The 19,645-nt window shown below is 40.0% G+C and overlaps 1 protein-coding gene across 2 annotated transcripts in view; it reads right to left on the bottom strand.

The window, feature by feature from the left end:
• kiaa1549la (KIAA1549-like a) overlaps window positions 1-19,645 on the bottom strand; it is a 116,956-nt gene that overhangs the window by 32,763 nt on the left and 64,548 nt on the right. For both annotated transcript variants that reach the window (XM_013912428.1, XM_013912427.1), the window contains exons 9-13: window positions 19,007-19,167; window positions 17,071-17,242; window positions 13,765-13,925; window positions 11,959-11,994; window positions 5,510-5,703 (exon numbers count right to left, since the gene is read on the bottom strand). In XM_013912428.1, coding sequence (XP_013767882.1) covers window positions 5,510-5,703; window positions 11,959-11,994; window positions 13,765-13,925; window positions 17,071-17,242; window positions 19,007-19,167 — 724 coding nt within the window. The remainder of the gene's footprint in view (window positions 1-5,509; window positions 5,704-11,958; window positions 11,995-13,764; window positions 13,926-17,070; window positions 17,243-19,006; window positions 19,168-19,645) is intronic.

Genomic DNA, 19,645 nt, shown 5'->3' on the forward strand with positions numbered 1-19,645 from the left:
TCAATAACATGTATACTGCTTAGCAATGCAAAGTCATTTGAAAATGACAATCGTGCAACTTTTCATCTAATGCAAGTCGGAAACTTTTCCTTTATGATAAAGCACAGCACCTGGTTCTGCCTGCACACAGACCACAAAGCACAACAATAAATGCATTCTTGATTGTTGTTTGGGTTTGAGATCCATTGCACCCCACATTGCATCGGTTCGACAGTGAGATATGTATGTACCCAGGTGGTAGAATAATATGAATAGTGTTACCTTCTTTGAGAATGTGTGTGCCGGTTGGTAAAGCTGATTATCAAACTATGCCAGCGCTTCCAGTCCTTTACACTGTCATCACCGTCACACAGAACGGCTGCCTCTCGCTTGGCTACAGCCAGGGTTATAAATATACATGTGTTTATCATCCTCGAGAGGCAAAGCACAACTAATCCCACCTCCATTCATTTTCATCTAGTGGTGTATAAATGTGAGGCTCTGTCTTATGTGCATTTCTGCATTTGCATTAATGTGAAAGGAGGCATGATGCATCTCATTTATGACTCCCGAACTTCCTCAAGGGAAAGCTGTCGCAATTGACTGTGGGCGCGGGTGTGGGTGTCGCTCGTAGTAGAGAAATGTTTGGGGACGGAAACGTTTACAAAAAGAACAGTTTTCATATTTTGTTCTAAATCTTTTCAGTGTTTATGCATAGAACAGATTATGTCATAAGTCTAGTGAAATCTACCGGGAATAAGACCTTTTGGTACATTTTGGGAAATGTGTTTAAATGGCAGGATTCCGGCAGATGTTTGCAAATCACATTCATCGCTCATGCGTGAAAAGCAGGGACAATAACAAGGAAGATTAGAAACAAAAAAAGAGAAAATATATGGGGAAGAGACTTCATTTATTACCAAATAAAGACAAGCTGCATAAAACATGAAGATTAGCAGCAGATAGATGCAACTTTCATTTTCTAACATTATTCATTCTGATTTGAAATCACAGAAATACAATCAAACACTCAAATGTCTAATCCTCAGTAGTAGCCCAGTGGCTGTGGGGACAAATGACCATCTGTTTAGCCATGTGTTTGGGTCATTACATGGATTTCATTAGTTTTTCACTGAGAGCAGATTGTGTCTGATCAGTTTGTCTCTTCCCATGAGCTCACATTTCCAAAATCACCATAAATCTAATACACAGTATTTCGCTCAACTTTTTAAAAAAATGTAGAAATAACATTTTACTAGAGCCAAGCTTCAGAGCTTTAATCCAAAATAGTGCCCAACTTTTCAAAACGGGCTCGTTCCGGCTTGCTTGTGATGGTTTTGGTGACGTCTTTGAGTTTTGGTTCTTGTTTTCATTGTTATTCTAGTGGTGTTGACTTTTTGTCTGCCCAGCGCTTCCCGTGTTCCTTCTGTCTCGTCTGTCTGCTTTCTGTGTGGCATGTTTACTGTGAGTCTTGTCGCCTTCATGTTAAACATGGTTTTTGTTTGTTTCCTGTTTGACTTTGATAGGTTTCTTCTGGCTGCTTTGTTTTATCTTGTGTCCTGATGTGATTTTTCTATCCGATTATTGCTGTAGCTTGCATATTCTCCAGTTTTTAATTATATTCTTTGTGTTTGTATGGTCACGTTTGTCCTCTGCTGTCATATGTTAGTCAAACAGGCATGCACTCAAAACATTTTTTAGGGTGTGGAGACCAGTCAGTGAGCTAATGGCAAATTTCTGATCTCTAATTAATAGTGTGTATTTCCAGACTGGTTGGGGAGGTATAGATATGTTGATGCAGCAAAAGCATGCTTGCAAATGCTAGCAGGTTGCTGTTGTTCCCCATAGTTTATATGGAAAACGGTGAATGTCAGAAAAAATACTCAACAAGTAGTTGTGAAAAGTGCGATCAAAACTGGCAATTTCTACCGCTTACCTTCAAAGACAAAGTTTCACCTTTTGAAATGTATTGTTTGAAGTGGTAAGATAGAACTTTTACTGTGAAGGCGCATGCTATCCGTTTCCATTTTGTGTGAACTTTTTTCATGTTTTATCTACAGCTTGAAGAGTAAAAAGGCTAAAAAGTCTGCAGCTTTCATGCAAACTACAGGCGACTATAGCAATTTGCAAGGGATCTCACGGGGAGCTTTTTGGTGCAAAACCCAACTTGCAAATCATTTCGCTGGGCAGTGAGCTGACCTGTGAGAAGGTGTGAGGAGGTCACTAACTGGTCTCTAGGCCTGTGTGACTGAGGCCTTATGCTTTTGCAATGTTTCTTCCATGTTCTTTTACAGACGTGGATCATAGTGACAGGCTTCAGCTGCAGTTTCTGAGACAAACTTTTTAATCAACAGTGAACTTCCTCCTGATTTCACTGGGTACAGATGCATTTTTTTTTACTTTATTGCTCCCCAACTTTTGAAATCAGTCTATGATTCATGCCACATGCCGAAACATGATCCAAATCTTTCAAACCTGACACTACGCTTTAAGCAATACACCCCCCAGTGTGTAGAAGACTGGAGGAAATGCGCTTAAGCTTGCACGGATTCTATTTTTTTAATATTAGTAGTATTTTTGGAGACATTTAGTTGCAGATAATTATCTGTGAACGACCTAATGAACCCACATTAGTGCAGCAGGAAGCCATCGGACTCATGTCATCAGCGTATTTAAAAATATGAGAAGAGACGTGACATTCATTAGTGTAGAGTTTGTATAAAATCCAGTACTGGCCATTTTTGCTAATGAGAGGACACGGTCTCTCTGCTCACTAAAACGACAATGAAATTATTCATCCAAAAATTGTTATTTAAATGTTACTTAAACAGATGACTTTGGGTTTGCACTCTCTCCAGTGTAGACACCAATCCCAACACAAAAAGAGCCTCAGTAACTATAAAAAAATTAAAATTGTTCGCCTCTGCTGCGAAGCCATCTCTGATATCTATAAAGAAATGTATATGATATTCGTATGTTTCAGTGAGACTAGCTGTGCGTAAGACACCTCCACCCCCACCACCTGTACGGTTGGCGATCCGATCCCAGGCTGGAAACAGTCCCAAAGTATCCTTGGGAATACACTGAACCCCAGATTGCTCCTAGTGTGTGCATCATGTGAATGTTAGATAGAAAAACTGTAGAAAAAAGTGCGTTTATGAATGTCTGTGTCGATAGATAGTTTTGTTTTTTTTACTAATGAAATATCTGAAGGAATTATGAATTCATACCACCACTCAGTACTTGTAGGAAACTTAATTATCTTTGCGCCTCAAACAAACACAGTGGTGAAATCTCAGGCAGCAGATTCCCCTTTGATGCCATGAGCTTGACGGCAAACTGATAACCAGACAAATCAAAGACAAATGAAAACTTTCTAGTTTTCAGACTCAGTAACATGTAGAAACTCCTAAAAATCATCATAAAACACTTATTTGTGTAACAAGTTATAACTATGCACAACATTTTAAATTTGAAGATAATCAAAAATCTCTTTGAAACACATTTGAGCTTTGAAAAATAATACTAAGATGAAGCCTGTTTGTTTTTTTGACTCAGCAGGGATGATTTTAAATACGAGAAGCTGAGAATATTTTATATTGAAAGCCATATGGAATCCTAGAGTGCCTTATTGCGTTATATTGCATTATATGTTCACATTTCCCCATAAACTGACATAGAAAAGGAACAAAATGGTGCGTAACATTTGACAAGAATGCAGGAAATGAAACGTCTGATGCTTGAAATAATCAGGGGGAGGGGTGTCTGGTCCTCTACCTTTCCTAAACACATGTTATCTATATTCTTACATATAACGTATAATGAGAGAGATATTGATTTTGTGGATTATCTGTATTTTTTATTTTAAACTCGTTTATTAATTTCTGACTTTGAGACACACCGGTGTGTCTACTGGCCAATTAGATTTTTCACAGGTCCAGCAGCCCCATAATGAGTCATTTAAACAGGTAATGCTCGTCGTTGCCAGTGATACCCCGTCCCACGCTGTTTACAGTAGATCTTGCTCATCAGTAGATGAAAGGCACAGTCGTTTAAATGTATTTCCTGTTAATTTACACAAATCTTTTGTGTCACATCATGTGTCAGATAGGTGTTAAGCTGTTAACAGTTGAAAATTACTGGAGCAATTATTTATTCACACTTAAATGGGATCATCTGTATTTGTATAGCAACACACCTAACACCACTATTAGACTCAGCGCTCTCAACTTCAGCCTAGTACATCACTCCATCCGTTGTTTTGGCTGCAAACAGAAGCAGCTTCACTTCTTTTGTCTACAAACAGCCTTTCGTTAACATTGGACTTATCTTAAAATCATGTCAATCTGTCAGACTGTGCACTGCTTACTCTGGGCTTCTCTCTGGCTTAACTGTGATGCACAAACAAGCACTGATGTCTGGACTTGCTGAAAAGCTCTGGTTTTGTCACCGCCTTGTTCACTGACTGAAACAGATGCTCGAGAACTTTGTTCTTCCCCTTCACAAGGCTTCCAGCTGGGAACAGCATGTCGGATGAGCTCGCTATCTCAGCACTGTACCTGTGTTCAATCACAGCGTATAGTGATGTATGAACAAGGGAGAGCTTTCCTTTACATCCACTTCTATAATGAATTATGCACAATGATGGCAGCAGTGTGACATAAGACACCTCCTCTACTGGGTTTTGGTCCGTGAAAGGGTCAGACTACACTTTTGTGTTAACGACATGCTTTGCTTAAACACCCAAAAGCAAACCGTCAAGCTCAAATTTCTCTGAGCCAACTGCTGCTGTTGTTGGACATAAAACAATGTTTTAAAACAGACAATACAGCTGAGGGTGTGTTACCCTCTCTGCATCACAGCTGATCGAGCCTAATTCATACCTAGTAGATGCATATCAGCTGAATGGGTAACACAATATTATGTGACAAAAATTGTATTCTTAAAACTTCTTTATGTAAATTTGAGTCAGCAGGACTTTTGAAGTTTCATGTGTGTTTATGTTTTCCAGATTCTTCTATGGGGACGAGTCGCCCTGGCAACCAGCCAGCAGACATTTAAACCCAAACCATGATCAATATCTAACCCTAATCAAATCAATTTTATTGTCTAAACCTCACCAAATATGTTTTTTAAATTAATAATATATCAAAAATAACACACATGAAGTCTGTGAGGTCTATTTGGGTGAACATTTTTCATTTAATACTTGAAATTTTGCCATTAGAACTTGAGTTCAGTCCACATAAAATAAAATAAAAAGATATATAATTAATGTTTCATCCAAATTGTAGCATATGTCTGTGCATGTCTCTGTTTCGGTTTGGTAGGTAACACCTGACTAAATGATCACACCAAAATAAAGATTTTTGTGCTACTTGTCTTCATGATTTAAAAAAAACTAATGCAAAAAACGAAAACTAAAAAAAACAGATGCAATGATAAAGCACAATAATGCTAACATCCAAATCATTTATATAAGGTCAGTTTTCCAAGTACATTAAAGCAGATGAGTCAGTAACTTTCTTACCCTCCTTTGTGTATGTCAGCAGACGGAGGCCTCTTATTGGCAGTCCCATCCTGGTGCACCTTCTTATCCAGTGACAGCGACAATGGAGCGTCTCGCACAGGCAGCCCCAAAACCAGCGTCTCCTTAGTAACTGAGACTGCTTCATCGCCAGTTCGACCCATGTGCTTCTTGGCATAGTCGAAGCCCTGGACAGGCTGTTGGGGGGGAAAGGACAACACATAATGTTTGAATTTGCACAGTCAAAGCTAATCCAGCTTTCAGCACAATCCAGTCAGGAGTCTTTGGATTGATGGACCAAAAGCAACTTGAGACATGAAAACAAACATCGACTGTAGAGCACATGCAAAGACATCAAAAAAGACAATGCAACCGTTTCTGATATTCTGTACATGGCAGATGCTGATGAGAGGGAAATATTGTAAGTCAGTTTACTTTAAAACTCACAAAAAATTAACAATATATAACAATATATCAGCCACAGAATGTGCAGATCTAGCATGAATGAAAAGAGCACTTGACACCAAAAGAATAACTGAAGAATCAAAAGTGCGAGGCAGGATTTCTTGCAGAATTTAACATCAGAGTTTTCCCATTTACATTATTGGTAAGCTAGTTTTCAGTTTAATCATATATGTTATACTGATGCATTTCAACAAGCAAACAAATAGAGCCAATAGCCAGCTGAAGCATATTAGCCAATTGTGTTGTTCCCATGCATGCATACAGCTAATGTTCACGACAGTTTCAGCTGTGTGGTGGCAGATGTCTTTTCTGCCTGTTGCCATAGTAAAGACGTAAATACATCTGCACTTTTTATTGTCTTTGCCTACTGTTTTGTGACATCAGTTGCCCATTGTTGCATTGTTCAGTGCACAACACCTTTTATCCTGATATAAGCACTCTGGATTGAGCGGTAATTGAAGCCATAATGTTGGGTAACACACTTACAGCAGAAGCAAAAGCTTAAAGTTTCATTTGGTGAGAAGTCACCACACTTTAGAAAAGCTCAAGTTAAGGCTCCTTCTTTTACTGATAAGAGCTACTTAAGTGACACATATAGAATTTTACTTTGTAAACGTTTGCCAACTATTTGCAAAGCCTAAACACTTGGATAGACTTGCTGCGCATGTTCTATGTAGGGCTCTGGCTATGACAGCAAAATTTTTTAATTTTTCCTTGTTGTCGTTTGCCTTCAGTTTCTGAGCCTTGCACAGGATTCAAAAACTCCCTGTGCATAGGCTTTAATTTTAAATTTTGAATTCCCACTCAATACTGCTGCTCCGAGAATGTAACCTTAAGCTTTGATCCATGAGTTTAGGTTTTTTTTTTGGTTGTTTTTTTTTAATAGACTGCTCATCATGTAATAAGCCCAATAGCAGTACCAGCTGGAGTTGATCTCTGTGGCACACACACACCTATCACATGCCTGGTGTAGCCATTTCCAGTGATTAAAGCAGAAGCATAATGCTGCAGCTTCAACTCTATTATTGATACAGTCTATTCACTGGGTTTGTGTGTTTCTATACTTTTTTTTATCCATTTAAAACCTTCTGTTTCACAAGCTGGGCTATTGCATCTTAAATGTTAAAGTGTGTTTATTATGTTTTTCCTTTTCAGATTTAACCTCTGTGTGAATAGATATGTCAGTAAACACCATGAACGCCAGCGATGGGACTGCCTTTGTTTGACTGGACTGATAGATGAAAGACTTCAACTCACTTTTCAATTCATAAAACATTTTGAGTCCGTTGTCACCCTGAGCTTTTCACGCTAGCTGCAGCACTGAACAACCTGATGTGGGTGAACAGCGCTCAGAGTTCTACCAGCTGACACGACATGGTCTCCTGAATACTAAAGAAACATTTCCAGATAAGTGTTGCTTCTATTTCAGATAAAAGTAATTGAATGGACATCCCTCCCTGAACCTTTTTTTTTTTTTATCAGTCTCCAAACACCAGAGCTGGCATAATGAAAAGTTGAAAAATAAATAAATAAAAAAAGATTAACAGCACCTTTGAAGTCAGGGGTTTTGGCATAAAGAGACAGAACATAAAAAGAGGCGGCAGCAAAAGCAGTCTGAAAAGCCTCCGAGGCCTGGACACAATCTTTGTATTCAAATTAAGAAAAAGCGTTTAGCGCGCAGGAGTGAAAAAAAATAAAGCGTGGGGGGGAAAGAAAATTTCAATTTAGGTTACACAACCACGTAGATGAAACCCAGATTGAAAAAAATAATAAAAATTGCCGCCTCTTTTCTATTTCGAGCAGCTCTAAAATGGGACGTCTAATGCATTTGATGATGCATGCTAAATTCTGAGTGCGTGTGAGGTTAGGCAATGCGTGCATCCAGCTGACGGCGTTGTTAATAATTCATCAGTCATACACACCGCTGTACCATCAGCGAGCTCCAACACACGTGGCTGCAGACGTGGATGAGTGCCGGGGAAAGTGATAGGAGCTCAGATAGAGACGGAAAGAGAGCGCTACACCGTAGGCCCTCTCACCATGCCATAAATATATATGGATTGAGTCCATCTTTACACGCATATTCTACCAACTGAATTGATGTATGTTGACAGTTGCTGACTCTTTCATGTGAAAGACCTATGGAGAGTGCAAACACTCATTTGCCTATAACCTATGAGGAGAAAAGAAAGGGCAACGTGCAAGGTAGGAGCACAAGATGTGCTGTTGCAAATATGTCCTTCCACCAGTATGCATGTGGATTATCACAGCACAGGCATAAGGTTTCGTGCCACGGGTGCTGAAATGGCACTGAACTGCAGGTGATGGGTAAAGTCATGCATGGAGACAGTATGAATTCTCAGAAATGACAAAGCCGAGGGGATGTAACCTTGAAAAGCAGGCTGACATTTCACCGCTCACATTTGATTCATGATCGTTCTTTCTCTCTGTTCTTTTCACTTCCACACATCTGTCTATTCAAATTGTCTCTGCCCTTTCTTCCTTTCAGGACTTTCTCTTTTCCCATTCTCCCTGCCTTGTCATCTCGCTCCCTCGTTTCCTACGTCCACTGACAGTGTGTTGACTTAACAAATGGCCGTCTTTCATCTTACGCGAGCGGCCCAGTTTAATGAAGACTTGAAGCCCGTGCTATGGGGTGATCCTCTGATCTCTCTGTCGGAGATGGATGGTGTTTTTCTCCACATCCATTTAGAACAGCACCAGAAGAAAGAAGGCGAGGAGAGAGAGGAGGACAGCAGCAAGAAGTCCGGGATTTCTTCCACTTGAGGATGTCATATGAAGTCACTCTGAGCACGACTCTGTGGCACCACCAGATTATCCTCCCTTTTTTCCCTTCAGTATCACACAGATGCTTCTCCTCTTGTCTAATTTTAACTCAGAGCAATACCCAACAGCAGCTTGATGAGGTGCAGCAGATGGATGAGATATGCTCTTTTCCCCCTGTGGCCATATTGATTTAAATTCAGCTCCAGCAGGGCTGATGGCGGAAGCACAGCCAAGAGATGTGCTTAAAAATTTTTTTAAAAAAGAGACTAGATGCATAATAAAAAAAATAAAGTAAGGCTTGATTGCACATCAACAAGGTGCTGCAGCGGTTAGATAAACTCCTTCAGGGGGCCAGTCGAGGCATGATGCAGCAAAATGCAAAATACCTTCAGTCCTTTAAATGGCAGCCACTGCATTGTGCACTCACTGAACACCTTACAAATGAAAAATGGATTTCTTCTACTTTCGCTGATTCCACCTCTATTGTACTCCACATGGAGGCCAGCTATCTGAGGCTTTCATGCGTATACAAGGCGGCACAGAGGGAGGAAAAGCCATTTTGAAGAATGTTCCGGCTGCACAGCAGAGTGATAAAGTGAGGAGGAAGCAGCAGAATCCCTCTTTAATGCTTAAACACACATGCAGACCTAATATAAGTCACAGTATTGATCAGCAGCTTTAGCTTGTCCTGCACAGCGTGGGAATAGTTCACGCACACATGCGCACGCGGGCACAGTTGCACACAGGAGGTCAACTTGATGGAGTCTGCTTGGTATTCAGATGACTTAACAGAACACACACGCAAGCCAGCTTAAGACACGGACTCCGTTTACGCCTGAAATTTGTATGGGATTTATATCTGCATGTCCCGTGGAGGAAAATTCAAGATGTATACACAAGCACTAAAATTAGAATGTGTTGTAGAAAAAAATGAAATGACAACATTGGATCTTTGCCGGGTGTAAATGCGATCTGCAAGGTGTGACCACAAATCCAGCCAGTAACTTCTAATCAGCTCTTCTGCTTCTTTCTTCTTGAAAATTGAAAATTAGACATTTTCAAGCTAAATTAATCAAATTAAGCAGTCGTCTTCTAGCATTTCAGTCTTTTTACTTTATAACTGCCTTTTGTGTTTTTCTTTTTCCCCACTGTAGCTCAGCAAGACAACACTTCCTATGAGGAAACACACTGAGGGAATTTGGTGCTACAATAACTCACTCTGCAGGACTGGCTAGGCTGTTAATCTCAGTAATGCGTACCGTGCTTTATGCTCCTTTTGGACTCTAATGGGGATTATAATTTTCAAAATGAACATCTTATTGTATTCAGTAAGACTTGAAACTAGCAACTAAGATCATGAAGTCATTACAAAACTGAGGTAAACAAGGAGACGTTCATACAAGTGGGGGTCTTTCGTTGCAACCACAATCCTCACCCTCTCCAGGCCATTAGACAGAATGCAGGGTTAGGGCACAGGTATAACATCTGGGATGTTAGCTTTGGGTGGTGAGAAACAAATCAAAATGTATATACCAGAGAAACTAAACAGCTGACTCCTCAAAGTGCAATAAAATTATGAACAAGGCACCCGACTAATGAAATAACTGTTGAGTTAAAATATTCCACCTTGATTACATCTCATTAAAGTAAGTTATTGAAATCACAACTGTTTTTTGGAACAGTCTATATAAGCGTGTATTTTTGCTGTAAAGCTGGGCAGATTGTGGACCCTCGAGTTGCCATTTAAAGACCTTCAGTTTTTGGCAACCCAGAGGTTGCTGCTTGATTGCACAGAACAAGAACTGCACGCCATTCCCACTCTCTTTTTTATCATTTCTTCTAACATCTGGCCTTTCTTATGTAAGCAACAAAAAAAAAATTAAAAAAATTAAAAAAAAAAAAAAACACCAGCCAGTACTGAATGTAGACTGGTCAGTATACATGCCGCCATGAGAATAATTTAAAAAGACCAAAATTAACTGAAAGTCTCTAACTTTAGTTTTCAGCTCCAAACTTAACTCCTGTTAAATATTTATCTGATTTATTGAATGCACATCTTGCTCGGGTTTGGGAGAGAGTAAATACAGTGGTTGTAGCTTCACGGCGCCACTTATAAAACCTCATATTTTGGGCCTCTTTAATATTTCATGCGCTCTCTTGTGAAACAGCCCATTAAATGTTTACAAACAGTTACGAAAGCAAACAAACCTTGAAGCTGGAAAATTTGAATGTTAATGTATAATACTAAAAGAAGTGGAAAACACTCAAACCCAACACGTACATGTATTTTCCGAGGAGTCTACACATACTAGCTCCGTGTCCAACCAAAGACATCCCGCCTACCCCTGCATGCACCGTTCCCTCGGCTCGCTTTGCATCTTGAGGGATGAGGATGAGAAAGGCTGGACCAAAATAACCCTGATATGTTCCACCGCAGTAACACTAACCACACTGATGGCCTCTGCACAGTTCTTTGTCATTTAAGGCATTTTTAAGCATCTTTATCTGTTGGCTCTGTTGCTGCTCTGCTTTGAGTTCATGATCATATCATTTAGTGGAAAAACCACATATAAAAAAGGGAATGGGTTGGAGGTCTGTGTGCAGGGATCCTGCTGTGCCACTGCAGAATGTGAGCAGGATAAAACAACCGGTCTGAAAGGGAATGGCAATAGCAAATAAGCCAAGGCTGATGACACAAGCTTGTGTCACTCTTTATGGATGCTACAAAAATAAAAATAGATCAATTTGGTTCGCAGATGTTGAGCTTCATTTTTGCAATTCAAATTTATGGGCCCCGGTTAAAAATGGATTCTTCTTCAGGCCAATAGTATTGAGCTCATTTGGCTGTTTTTATGAGCCAGCATTTTATCAGCCTATCAACTCAAACCTAAACATTTTAAATCTCACCGAGCATGCTTTAGATATTTCTTCACCTGCTCTCAATGCTCCCCCTTCCAATTTCCTATTGATCTCTCGTAGCCAATGAGAATGGTGGAAAAAGTGATGTCCACAGAACAGCAGCCGCATGCAAGAATTTACCCGGCAACAAGGACACACAGAACACAGAGTGATAAGCAGCCAACAAAGCAGTTCAAGCAACTGTTCAAACCCTATTAATTAATGAGAATAACAGCAACTCATTCATTCATCCACTGACTCTATCAGTCAGCTATACACCTTTCAGGCGTCTTAGTGAATACCTGGTGGTGGTAACTGCCCTCCCTTCGATATGAAGTCTGAACAGGGAAGAGAGGGAAATGGTCAGGAAAGGGTTATTATAGAATAGAATAGAATAGAATAGAATAGAATAGAATAGAATAGAATAGAATAGAAAACAGGTGGATAGGGGAGGAAGGAATGCATCAAATGTTCCGGTTTTGGCCATCACTCTAATCTGGGTTAATAAGGCTGTATTCACCGAGTTCAGAATGAAACAAGAGTAGCAAAACAATCAAAGTAGGATACTTCTGACATGCCTACCATGTCGAGCTATAAAAAAATGTGTATTTTAATTTAAGAAAATATGTTGGACACTTTTTTAAGAGAAAGATCACTAAACACCTCATGCTATGGTGAGTTTTACCCACGGCAAGAACATTCAATGTGTGAAAAAAGGAATTTTAGCTCATCTCCCTTTAACATGGCAGTCTGCTTTATTATGGACTGTCCATGGAAAGTAGCTGGGTGGGGCTTTGCACTTACACCCAGATGTGTGTGCCTGAGATGACCATTGTAGGGATATCAGCTCCCTTTGATATCATAAAGAGCAAAGAGTAGGAAAAATTATAAACAAAGGTTATTCAAACCTATTTGGTTGGAAAAGCAACAATAAAAGGCAAACTTTTACACTTTCCCTCCACCTAACACAGTCTACAAACCCCTGGAAACTGTACTTATGTGCCACTTTATAACAACATTATAGGCAAATGAAGCTTTAGTTTTATCCAATAAAGTGTTTTTTCTCATTTCTTACTATTTGGTGGGTACAGAAGTTTTAGAATTGAATTTATGGCCAACGCTATATGATGAAATATCTGTAATCAGTCAGCGTTATCCTTTAATGTGCACATCCGTAGCCTACTGTGGTGCAAACGGGCTGCAATCAATTCAAATAATGGAAATTATCTGCAGGCTTTTCCAGTAACTCAGTGAGTCACTTCGCTTTGTTTTGGGCTGTGAAATGTGAACATGGTTCACGTGGATTTACAACCAGCCACATCCCATAAGTCAAGTCAATGCATGTGCTGGAGTGGAGACCTAATGATGATATCGAATTTGAACTTAAAGGCGATCAAATTCTGAACACCCCTGCAAGAATTTTCTGAAGAAATGAGGCTGGCGGGCTTGCTGCTTGTTTAGCACTTAACTGACTGCAGTGACACCAGCAGCTGTTGTTCTGGCATCATGTGCTGCACGGTGTCAACCTGACCCGATCAAACCCAGCTGGTAGCAATCCATAACAAACATGCCCATTGCAAATGATTGACTTTTACTTAACCTCACACTGGCTCATGTTGGCTGAATGCTATTATTGTGAAAGGGCCAACATTACCCTAAGGTCCACTTCCAGCACAACAGGGCCTGCCCATTTCCTTTTGGTCATTTGGTCTTTGCAGCATGCATGATTAGCAGTAACCATGGGCTATTGGGCAGTGAGAAAACAAATGAGTAATTCCGGGACAGATGGGATTCATTTTTCTGACCTGAAGGAACGGCTTAACACACTCGTTACTCTGCGCAGTTTGTCACTCATAACAGGGTTATGTAATATTTTAGAAGATCCAATTTCTAGTATTGGGATTTGTTAAAGTGAAGCAATGACATTTAGATATTTTAGGTTAATTATTTTTTTCCTCTTCTGCTATAAATACTGCAACAGTTGAGCTGCAGTATTTATAGCAGGAGGGGAGAAAGGAGCAGAAAAAGCAGCAAAGGGAGAGAAAAAGTGGACAGACACAAACACAAAGGGCAATAAATAAAGGCAGGAGAAAGGGATAAAATCTTACCTTGGATCGAGTTTTAAAGGTCCTGAAGGCGCCCGTTTTAAAAAGGACCCTGTTTCTCTTACACAGAATGAAGGCCACCATCCCGATCACCACCATCAATAAGAAGAGAGGCGTCAGAACGGCCATGATCCACAGGTTGCTGGGCGGTGTCTTTACCACAGCTGCACACGAACACAAATGGGTTCAGTCATTAAAAACAATACACTGTATAACAAGTTAATTAAATATCTTTACAAGAGCTTATTAGGTAAACTGATTCAGGCGGTTTTCCCAGATGCCTCATTAACAATCTCTTTTCCACCTCCATGTTTTTCCTTCTTGGACTTCACTAGCAAGGCTATGCATGATTCACAGCTCAAAATATGCTGGACATTGATGCTAAGCCACTGCCTGAAACAAGGCAACATCTGATTGGCTCCTCAGCACAAGTAAAACAATTTAAACAGCAGGTGGGTGTGGCTTCTGCATAAGACCCAGAGGTTTTAAGAGAGAGAGATGTGGCACTGAATTAAAATCACACAGTCAATGCTGTCTGCCAGAGATGAGCATGTTAAAGACATCACTACTCTATGACGTCATAAAAAGCCAGGAGTATAAAAAGCTGTGGGAAAATAAAGCGTGTAGAGAGTCTGAAGCCTGAGCTTTTAGATGACAGGGATTGCTTGTTTTGAATGTATATCCAATATCAAAATCAGGCAACAACTTGAAGTTCACCAGAGTTTTGAACTAATAACGTATTTCTCTGAGTTTCTCTTCAACACAGCAGTTTACCAAATGGATGCATCTCCATTACAAGAATTAATGTAGATGGTTTCCACTGAGGCCATGAAAGCAAAGCAAATGAATTTTACAGGAACACTGTGTTCAGCTCCCTGCCCAAACACTGTGTGGAGGAGCTGTGAAGGGCACACATGGTTGTTGGTGTCTTTCCAGTTTCTGTATAACTCAGAGGGAGAAAAGGTAAGGGGGAACATTTTGTCCTCTCCAGCACAAACAATACGAACAATAGTTACTCAAAGAAAACTGACCTGAAAAGCATATCTAACTACAGCGTCTTCTTAATTTAGAAAATCCTGTTATGCGTTATTTTATTTCTATTTCATTCAAAGCTCTTTTAGATGCACTGAGTATAACTGAAAGTTAATTTAAACCCAAATGTCACAGTAAGCCAACACTGCTGTGCCCAAGTTTAGCAGATCTCTCCTAAAGAGGAATGTTTTAGCAGTGTGGGGTCTCTACAACTGCTACTAAATGAGAAATGTGCTCTGTGAGTTGATTCTGCGTCTATAATATCTCACACTGACAAGATTTGTGTTAATATTCAAAGAAAAAAAGGTCCACGTACTTCATTGCTCCTATTTTTATGCTAATTAATTCTAAATTCTAGACTAAAATCTGCAAGTGTTAGAACAAATGGGAACAGATCTTTTTTATACCAGACATTTTGACTTGTCACAGCAGGAAAAGCACTTAATGAAACATTAATAACTTAATGGAGTCATCTTTCACTCTCTGCCATAAAGTGATCCCGTAAGCCGTGACAGTGAACCAGCATGCATGACAGTAGAGCCGCTCCAAAGTGAAATGCAGCCGTCATTAATCCGTCTACTGTGCAAAAACATCAATAGTTGATCAATATGTACTTGGATTACACATTTCAACTTTGACAAATTATGCATTCATTTAGGACCTTTACATCAAGGATTTAAAACAACAGATCAAAATTTACTATAGCAACTGCAATTCCTAAGCAGGTAACTACAGAGAGCTAAAATCACTGCTTGTAAAACTAGATTTTCAGCCTGATGAACACCCCGAAAAATTTTAACAGCTGCTTTTTTAACAGGCTGTGAAGCTTGTGTTTGTCCCAAAAACTGCATTTCCACCTCAATAAGCTGTGGCAAAACCAAAAAATGCCACAAACAACCAGCAAACCTGTTTTGAAACTCCTTACATTATCTTTCTTGTCAAAACTTACTAAATACAATTATTACATTGTGTATTTAATTCTTTTAAAAAATACCTTTTATTATAGTCAAAGGAGCTTTCAAAGAAAAGCGTCTGGACTTCTTTAAGTTGCTTGAAGACGTTTCACCTCTCATCCGAGAAGCTTCTTCAGTTCTAAGGTCAAATGGTGGAGAGTCCCAGATTTAAACCTAGTGGGAGTAACCCCTCACAGAGGGACAGACCCCCTGATGATCCTCTAATCGCCTGAGCCAAGGTGTGAAACTGGGTGTGGGTCCCAATCAGCCAGGGTTTCGGGTGAGCTCGTTGTGCAACCTGGCCCCACCTTATCATGCGAATTCCTGAGGTCAGATGGCCCAGGATGTGAGTGAGCATTAAGGCGTCTGGGGAGGAAACTCATTTGACCTTAGAACTGAAGAAGCTTCTCGGATGAGAGGTGAAACGTCTTCAAGCAACTTAAAGAAGTCCAGACGCTTTTCTTTGCAAGCTCCTTTGACTACGATGACCTGGATGACTGAGAACCTTCACAGACACCTTTTATTATATAAATATTCTTGTAAACACTGGTTATATATTTAGGTTCTGAACCTGTTTGTTGGAAGCTCATAATTATGCTATAAATATACAGTTAGTATTAAGGAAAAAAATAGCCCGCTTGTTATTTCCCAAATTGCACCCCACTATGGTTTAAGTTGATAACAATACTATACTACTAATTTAGCATATATTTTGCGAGCATACTTAGTAGTTAGCAACTGTAAGAGGAGAGGTAACAAGAAAAGCAATTGTATCAACTCTAGTTCACAAATTTACAAATAAAGTCCTTCTACATTTTGTTTTGTTTTTTATCACAAAGATACACACAATTTAAAGCCAATGTTAGTGTTATACTGCAGGCATGAAAAACTAAGCCAAAGTCCTAAAAACTGCAGTTTCTGAAGTGGCCACTTGAGCCTGGCTTCAAAAATGAGTCTCCACAAAAATGCCCATATTTACAGCAATGCATGTTTACAGCCTGATCCAAACAACAGCTTTGATCTTTATAGCCAATATGTCATAACTAGTCTATGCTGGGTGAATTTATAACTTACCAGTTTTGGTAGTTTTTGACAAGCTAAGCCTGCTCAGCCTAGCTTGCACCCTAGCTAGCTTTCTGGCTACAACAATCAACATGGTCATAGCCAAAAAACTGACACTTACATTTTGTTACATTAAAATAGCTTTTATGCATAGTGACACTGGGATAAATAAAGCCCTCTTTTGTGTGACTTGCCTGGTCCCTGATATTCATGATATATGACAATGTAACTGAATACTGGAGGAGTATAATGAGAAGCTTACGTTCAGCCTGGACTTGTACAAAGTATCCCAGGGTCAGAGCCATGGTCTGGGAGTCCAGACTGCTCAGTGTCTTAGCAGCTGTGGTTCCAGAGATGGGTGCTCCATTCAGCTGGGCATAGTAGGTCATCTCTGCTGGGTTCTTGGGACCGGGAAGTCTACGCATGCTCACCATCTGCAAGAGAATGGGGATGTCATAAAACCTTGAGTAATATGAGAAAAAAATGTTTTACCACAGTTCATACTCATAAAACATATTATATGGCAAGATTTAACACAAAATCCAAACTCTCTTTCTCTCTACCGAGCAAAGGATTAAAAATTCTTGCTGGTGGCCCAATCAAAACTCTGAATCAGCTCAGTTGCTTTAATCAAGTCGAGCATTTGGTGGAAGATAACTACAATTGGGGAAGACACTCGAGGATAACTGAGTCACTTGAAATCTCAATTTCCTTTCATCATACATCAAACACCATTTTTAATTTGACAAACATTACACGGTTTAATAAAGTCCGGTAATTTGATTTTGTCATAAGAAGAAGGGATGTGTGTTATTAAATGGCTGGATGATTTCTCCACTGGCTACACCCCGCACCACCCTTTCTGTCTCTCTCTGCCAGCCTCTCCCTCCTCCACTTTGCAAGCATAAAACCGGTCATCCATGGCAACCATAAAACCTTACGGGTGTGTAAGGCATAAGGCCCAGGAAGAGTCAAACATTGTCTTAATTTGCACAATATGGAGCAGTGGAGCCAGGAGGTGACAAATCCCCAAAAGTCATGCACACGCACACACACACACACACACACACACACACACACACACACACACACACACACACACACACACACACACACACAGGGTTTTACTAGAAAAACACAATGAAAATTAACTTACTGGCACTTGAGACCTATTTATGACAAATTTAAGACTTTATTTAAATATTTGGGTACTGCTTTTAAAGGTTTGACATTGTAGTGGTGTCTCAGTTTTCATAAAGTTTGCCCTTTCCATGTCAGTTTTCTGGCAGCGTACTTCATGCTCCCCTGCAGTTTATGCGCTCAGAATATCAGCATTCTTGAACGCAACAACAGTTTTGAAACCCGTCCCCGCTGACTACTGTCAGTAGCGCTGTCCAGGGTGCTAAATCTGGAGCTGTCCAGGGACACGCAGACTTTCACAAATAGTAAGTTTGCAATTTCCCAAAGCCCTGCCAGAAGGGGGTTCAGGGAATGATACTGACACTATGTTCATTGATAGTTCTTCCAGGGCAAATGTGAATGTTATTTATTACATTGAAATTTTGCATGGCTTAGAGGGAGGGGAAACAGAAACTTAAAACTCAGGATGAACAGAGGAAACAAGATTTTTGATTATTATGAACTGTGAGTTGTGCAAAGCTACCAAAGTGTAATATAAGAACAAAATTATGTTGCTTGAAATTATCATAGTAGGTCCTCTATATCACCACTTTGAGCATCGTTAGTACAGCAAAGACATGTGTAATGTGAATTACAGTAAATTACAGATTGTATAAGCAGAGTGAAGGCATATCAAAGACAACCATGACTATAATTATTGTTATATTTTTCCAGTAAATATACATATTAATTTGTTTTTGAAGCACAGAAAGGAGTTTAGAAACCAGATTCTACTGTGAGCTTCTGAGACTCTGTCCCACATTTTCTGGAAAAAGGTAGATGTCTACAGACCGAATGTGAAATCCCAATACCTAGAGCTATCTTAATAAAAGATTAAAGCTAAACCTGAATCTCTAAAAAAATAAACCTGAGTAGGTGAACACTGTGTACCAGTTTCTAAATACAAAAGGTGATGACACTTATAGAGGTGCAAAGTGTTTTTCTTCCCGTATGGAGGAAGCAGAAGACACCATCATCACAGCCACACACTGAGATCCACAAATCCCATTTCCACCTACCTGTACGGTGTAGCCCCCCACAGTGGTGGCCCGCCGGGATCTCGCCGTCCGAGGGCCCTGCCTGCCAGCCACCAGGAAGAGCTCAGCTAGCCGTTGCTCCATAAGACTGGCAAAGCTTTGGTAGTTGACCTCCAGGGAGGAGCTGTCTACATCCTGGATCACTGTGAGTCGAGACAAGAGAGGACAGAGGAGGGATTTTGAAGGGGGGGGGTTCAGGCAGTCAAAGAGAAGAGAAACCGGAGACAAGTGAAGAGATGGAGGACAGGAAGGAAAATACAAACAGGACAAGAGCAAAGGGAGGAAAAGAGAAAATAGGTGTGAGGAGGTGATAAAGAGAGAGAATGAGAGTGTAAAGACAAATTAGCTGAAGACAGTATTAATAATTGAGAAAAAAGAAGGAAAATAGATAAGAGAAACAAGCAGACAGGAGATGAGTGGGCTATCAGAGAGGACTGGGTGATTGTCCCTTCAATTTAATAGCTGATCATCTTGAAACTTCTATCAGGGCTACAGCGGCACACAGATCAAACAGTCTGTCTGTATCACACACACGCAAACATATAAACAAACACACACGCACAAACAGATGAAGGTGCTTGCATCAATCTTGATCTTGAGTGTGCGTCTCTTACTAGAGGC

Source organism: Pundamilia nyererei, unplaced genomic scaffold (assembly GCF_000239375.1).
Source record: "Pundamilia nyererei isolate P.nyererei 1_Seehausen unplaced genomic scaffold, PunNye1.0 scaffold00089, whole genome shotgun sequence".
In the NCBI taxonomy this organism is placed as follows: Eukaryota; Metazoa; Chordata; class Actinopteri; order Cichliformes; family Cichlidae; genus Pundamilia; species Pundamilia nyererei.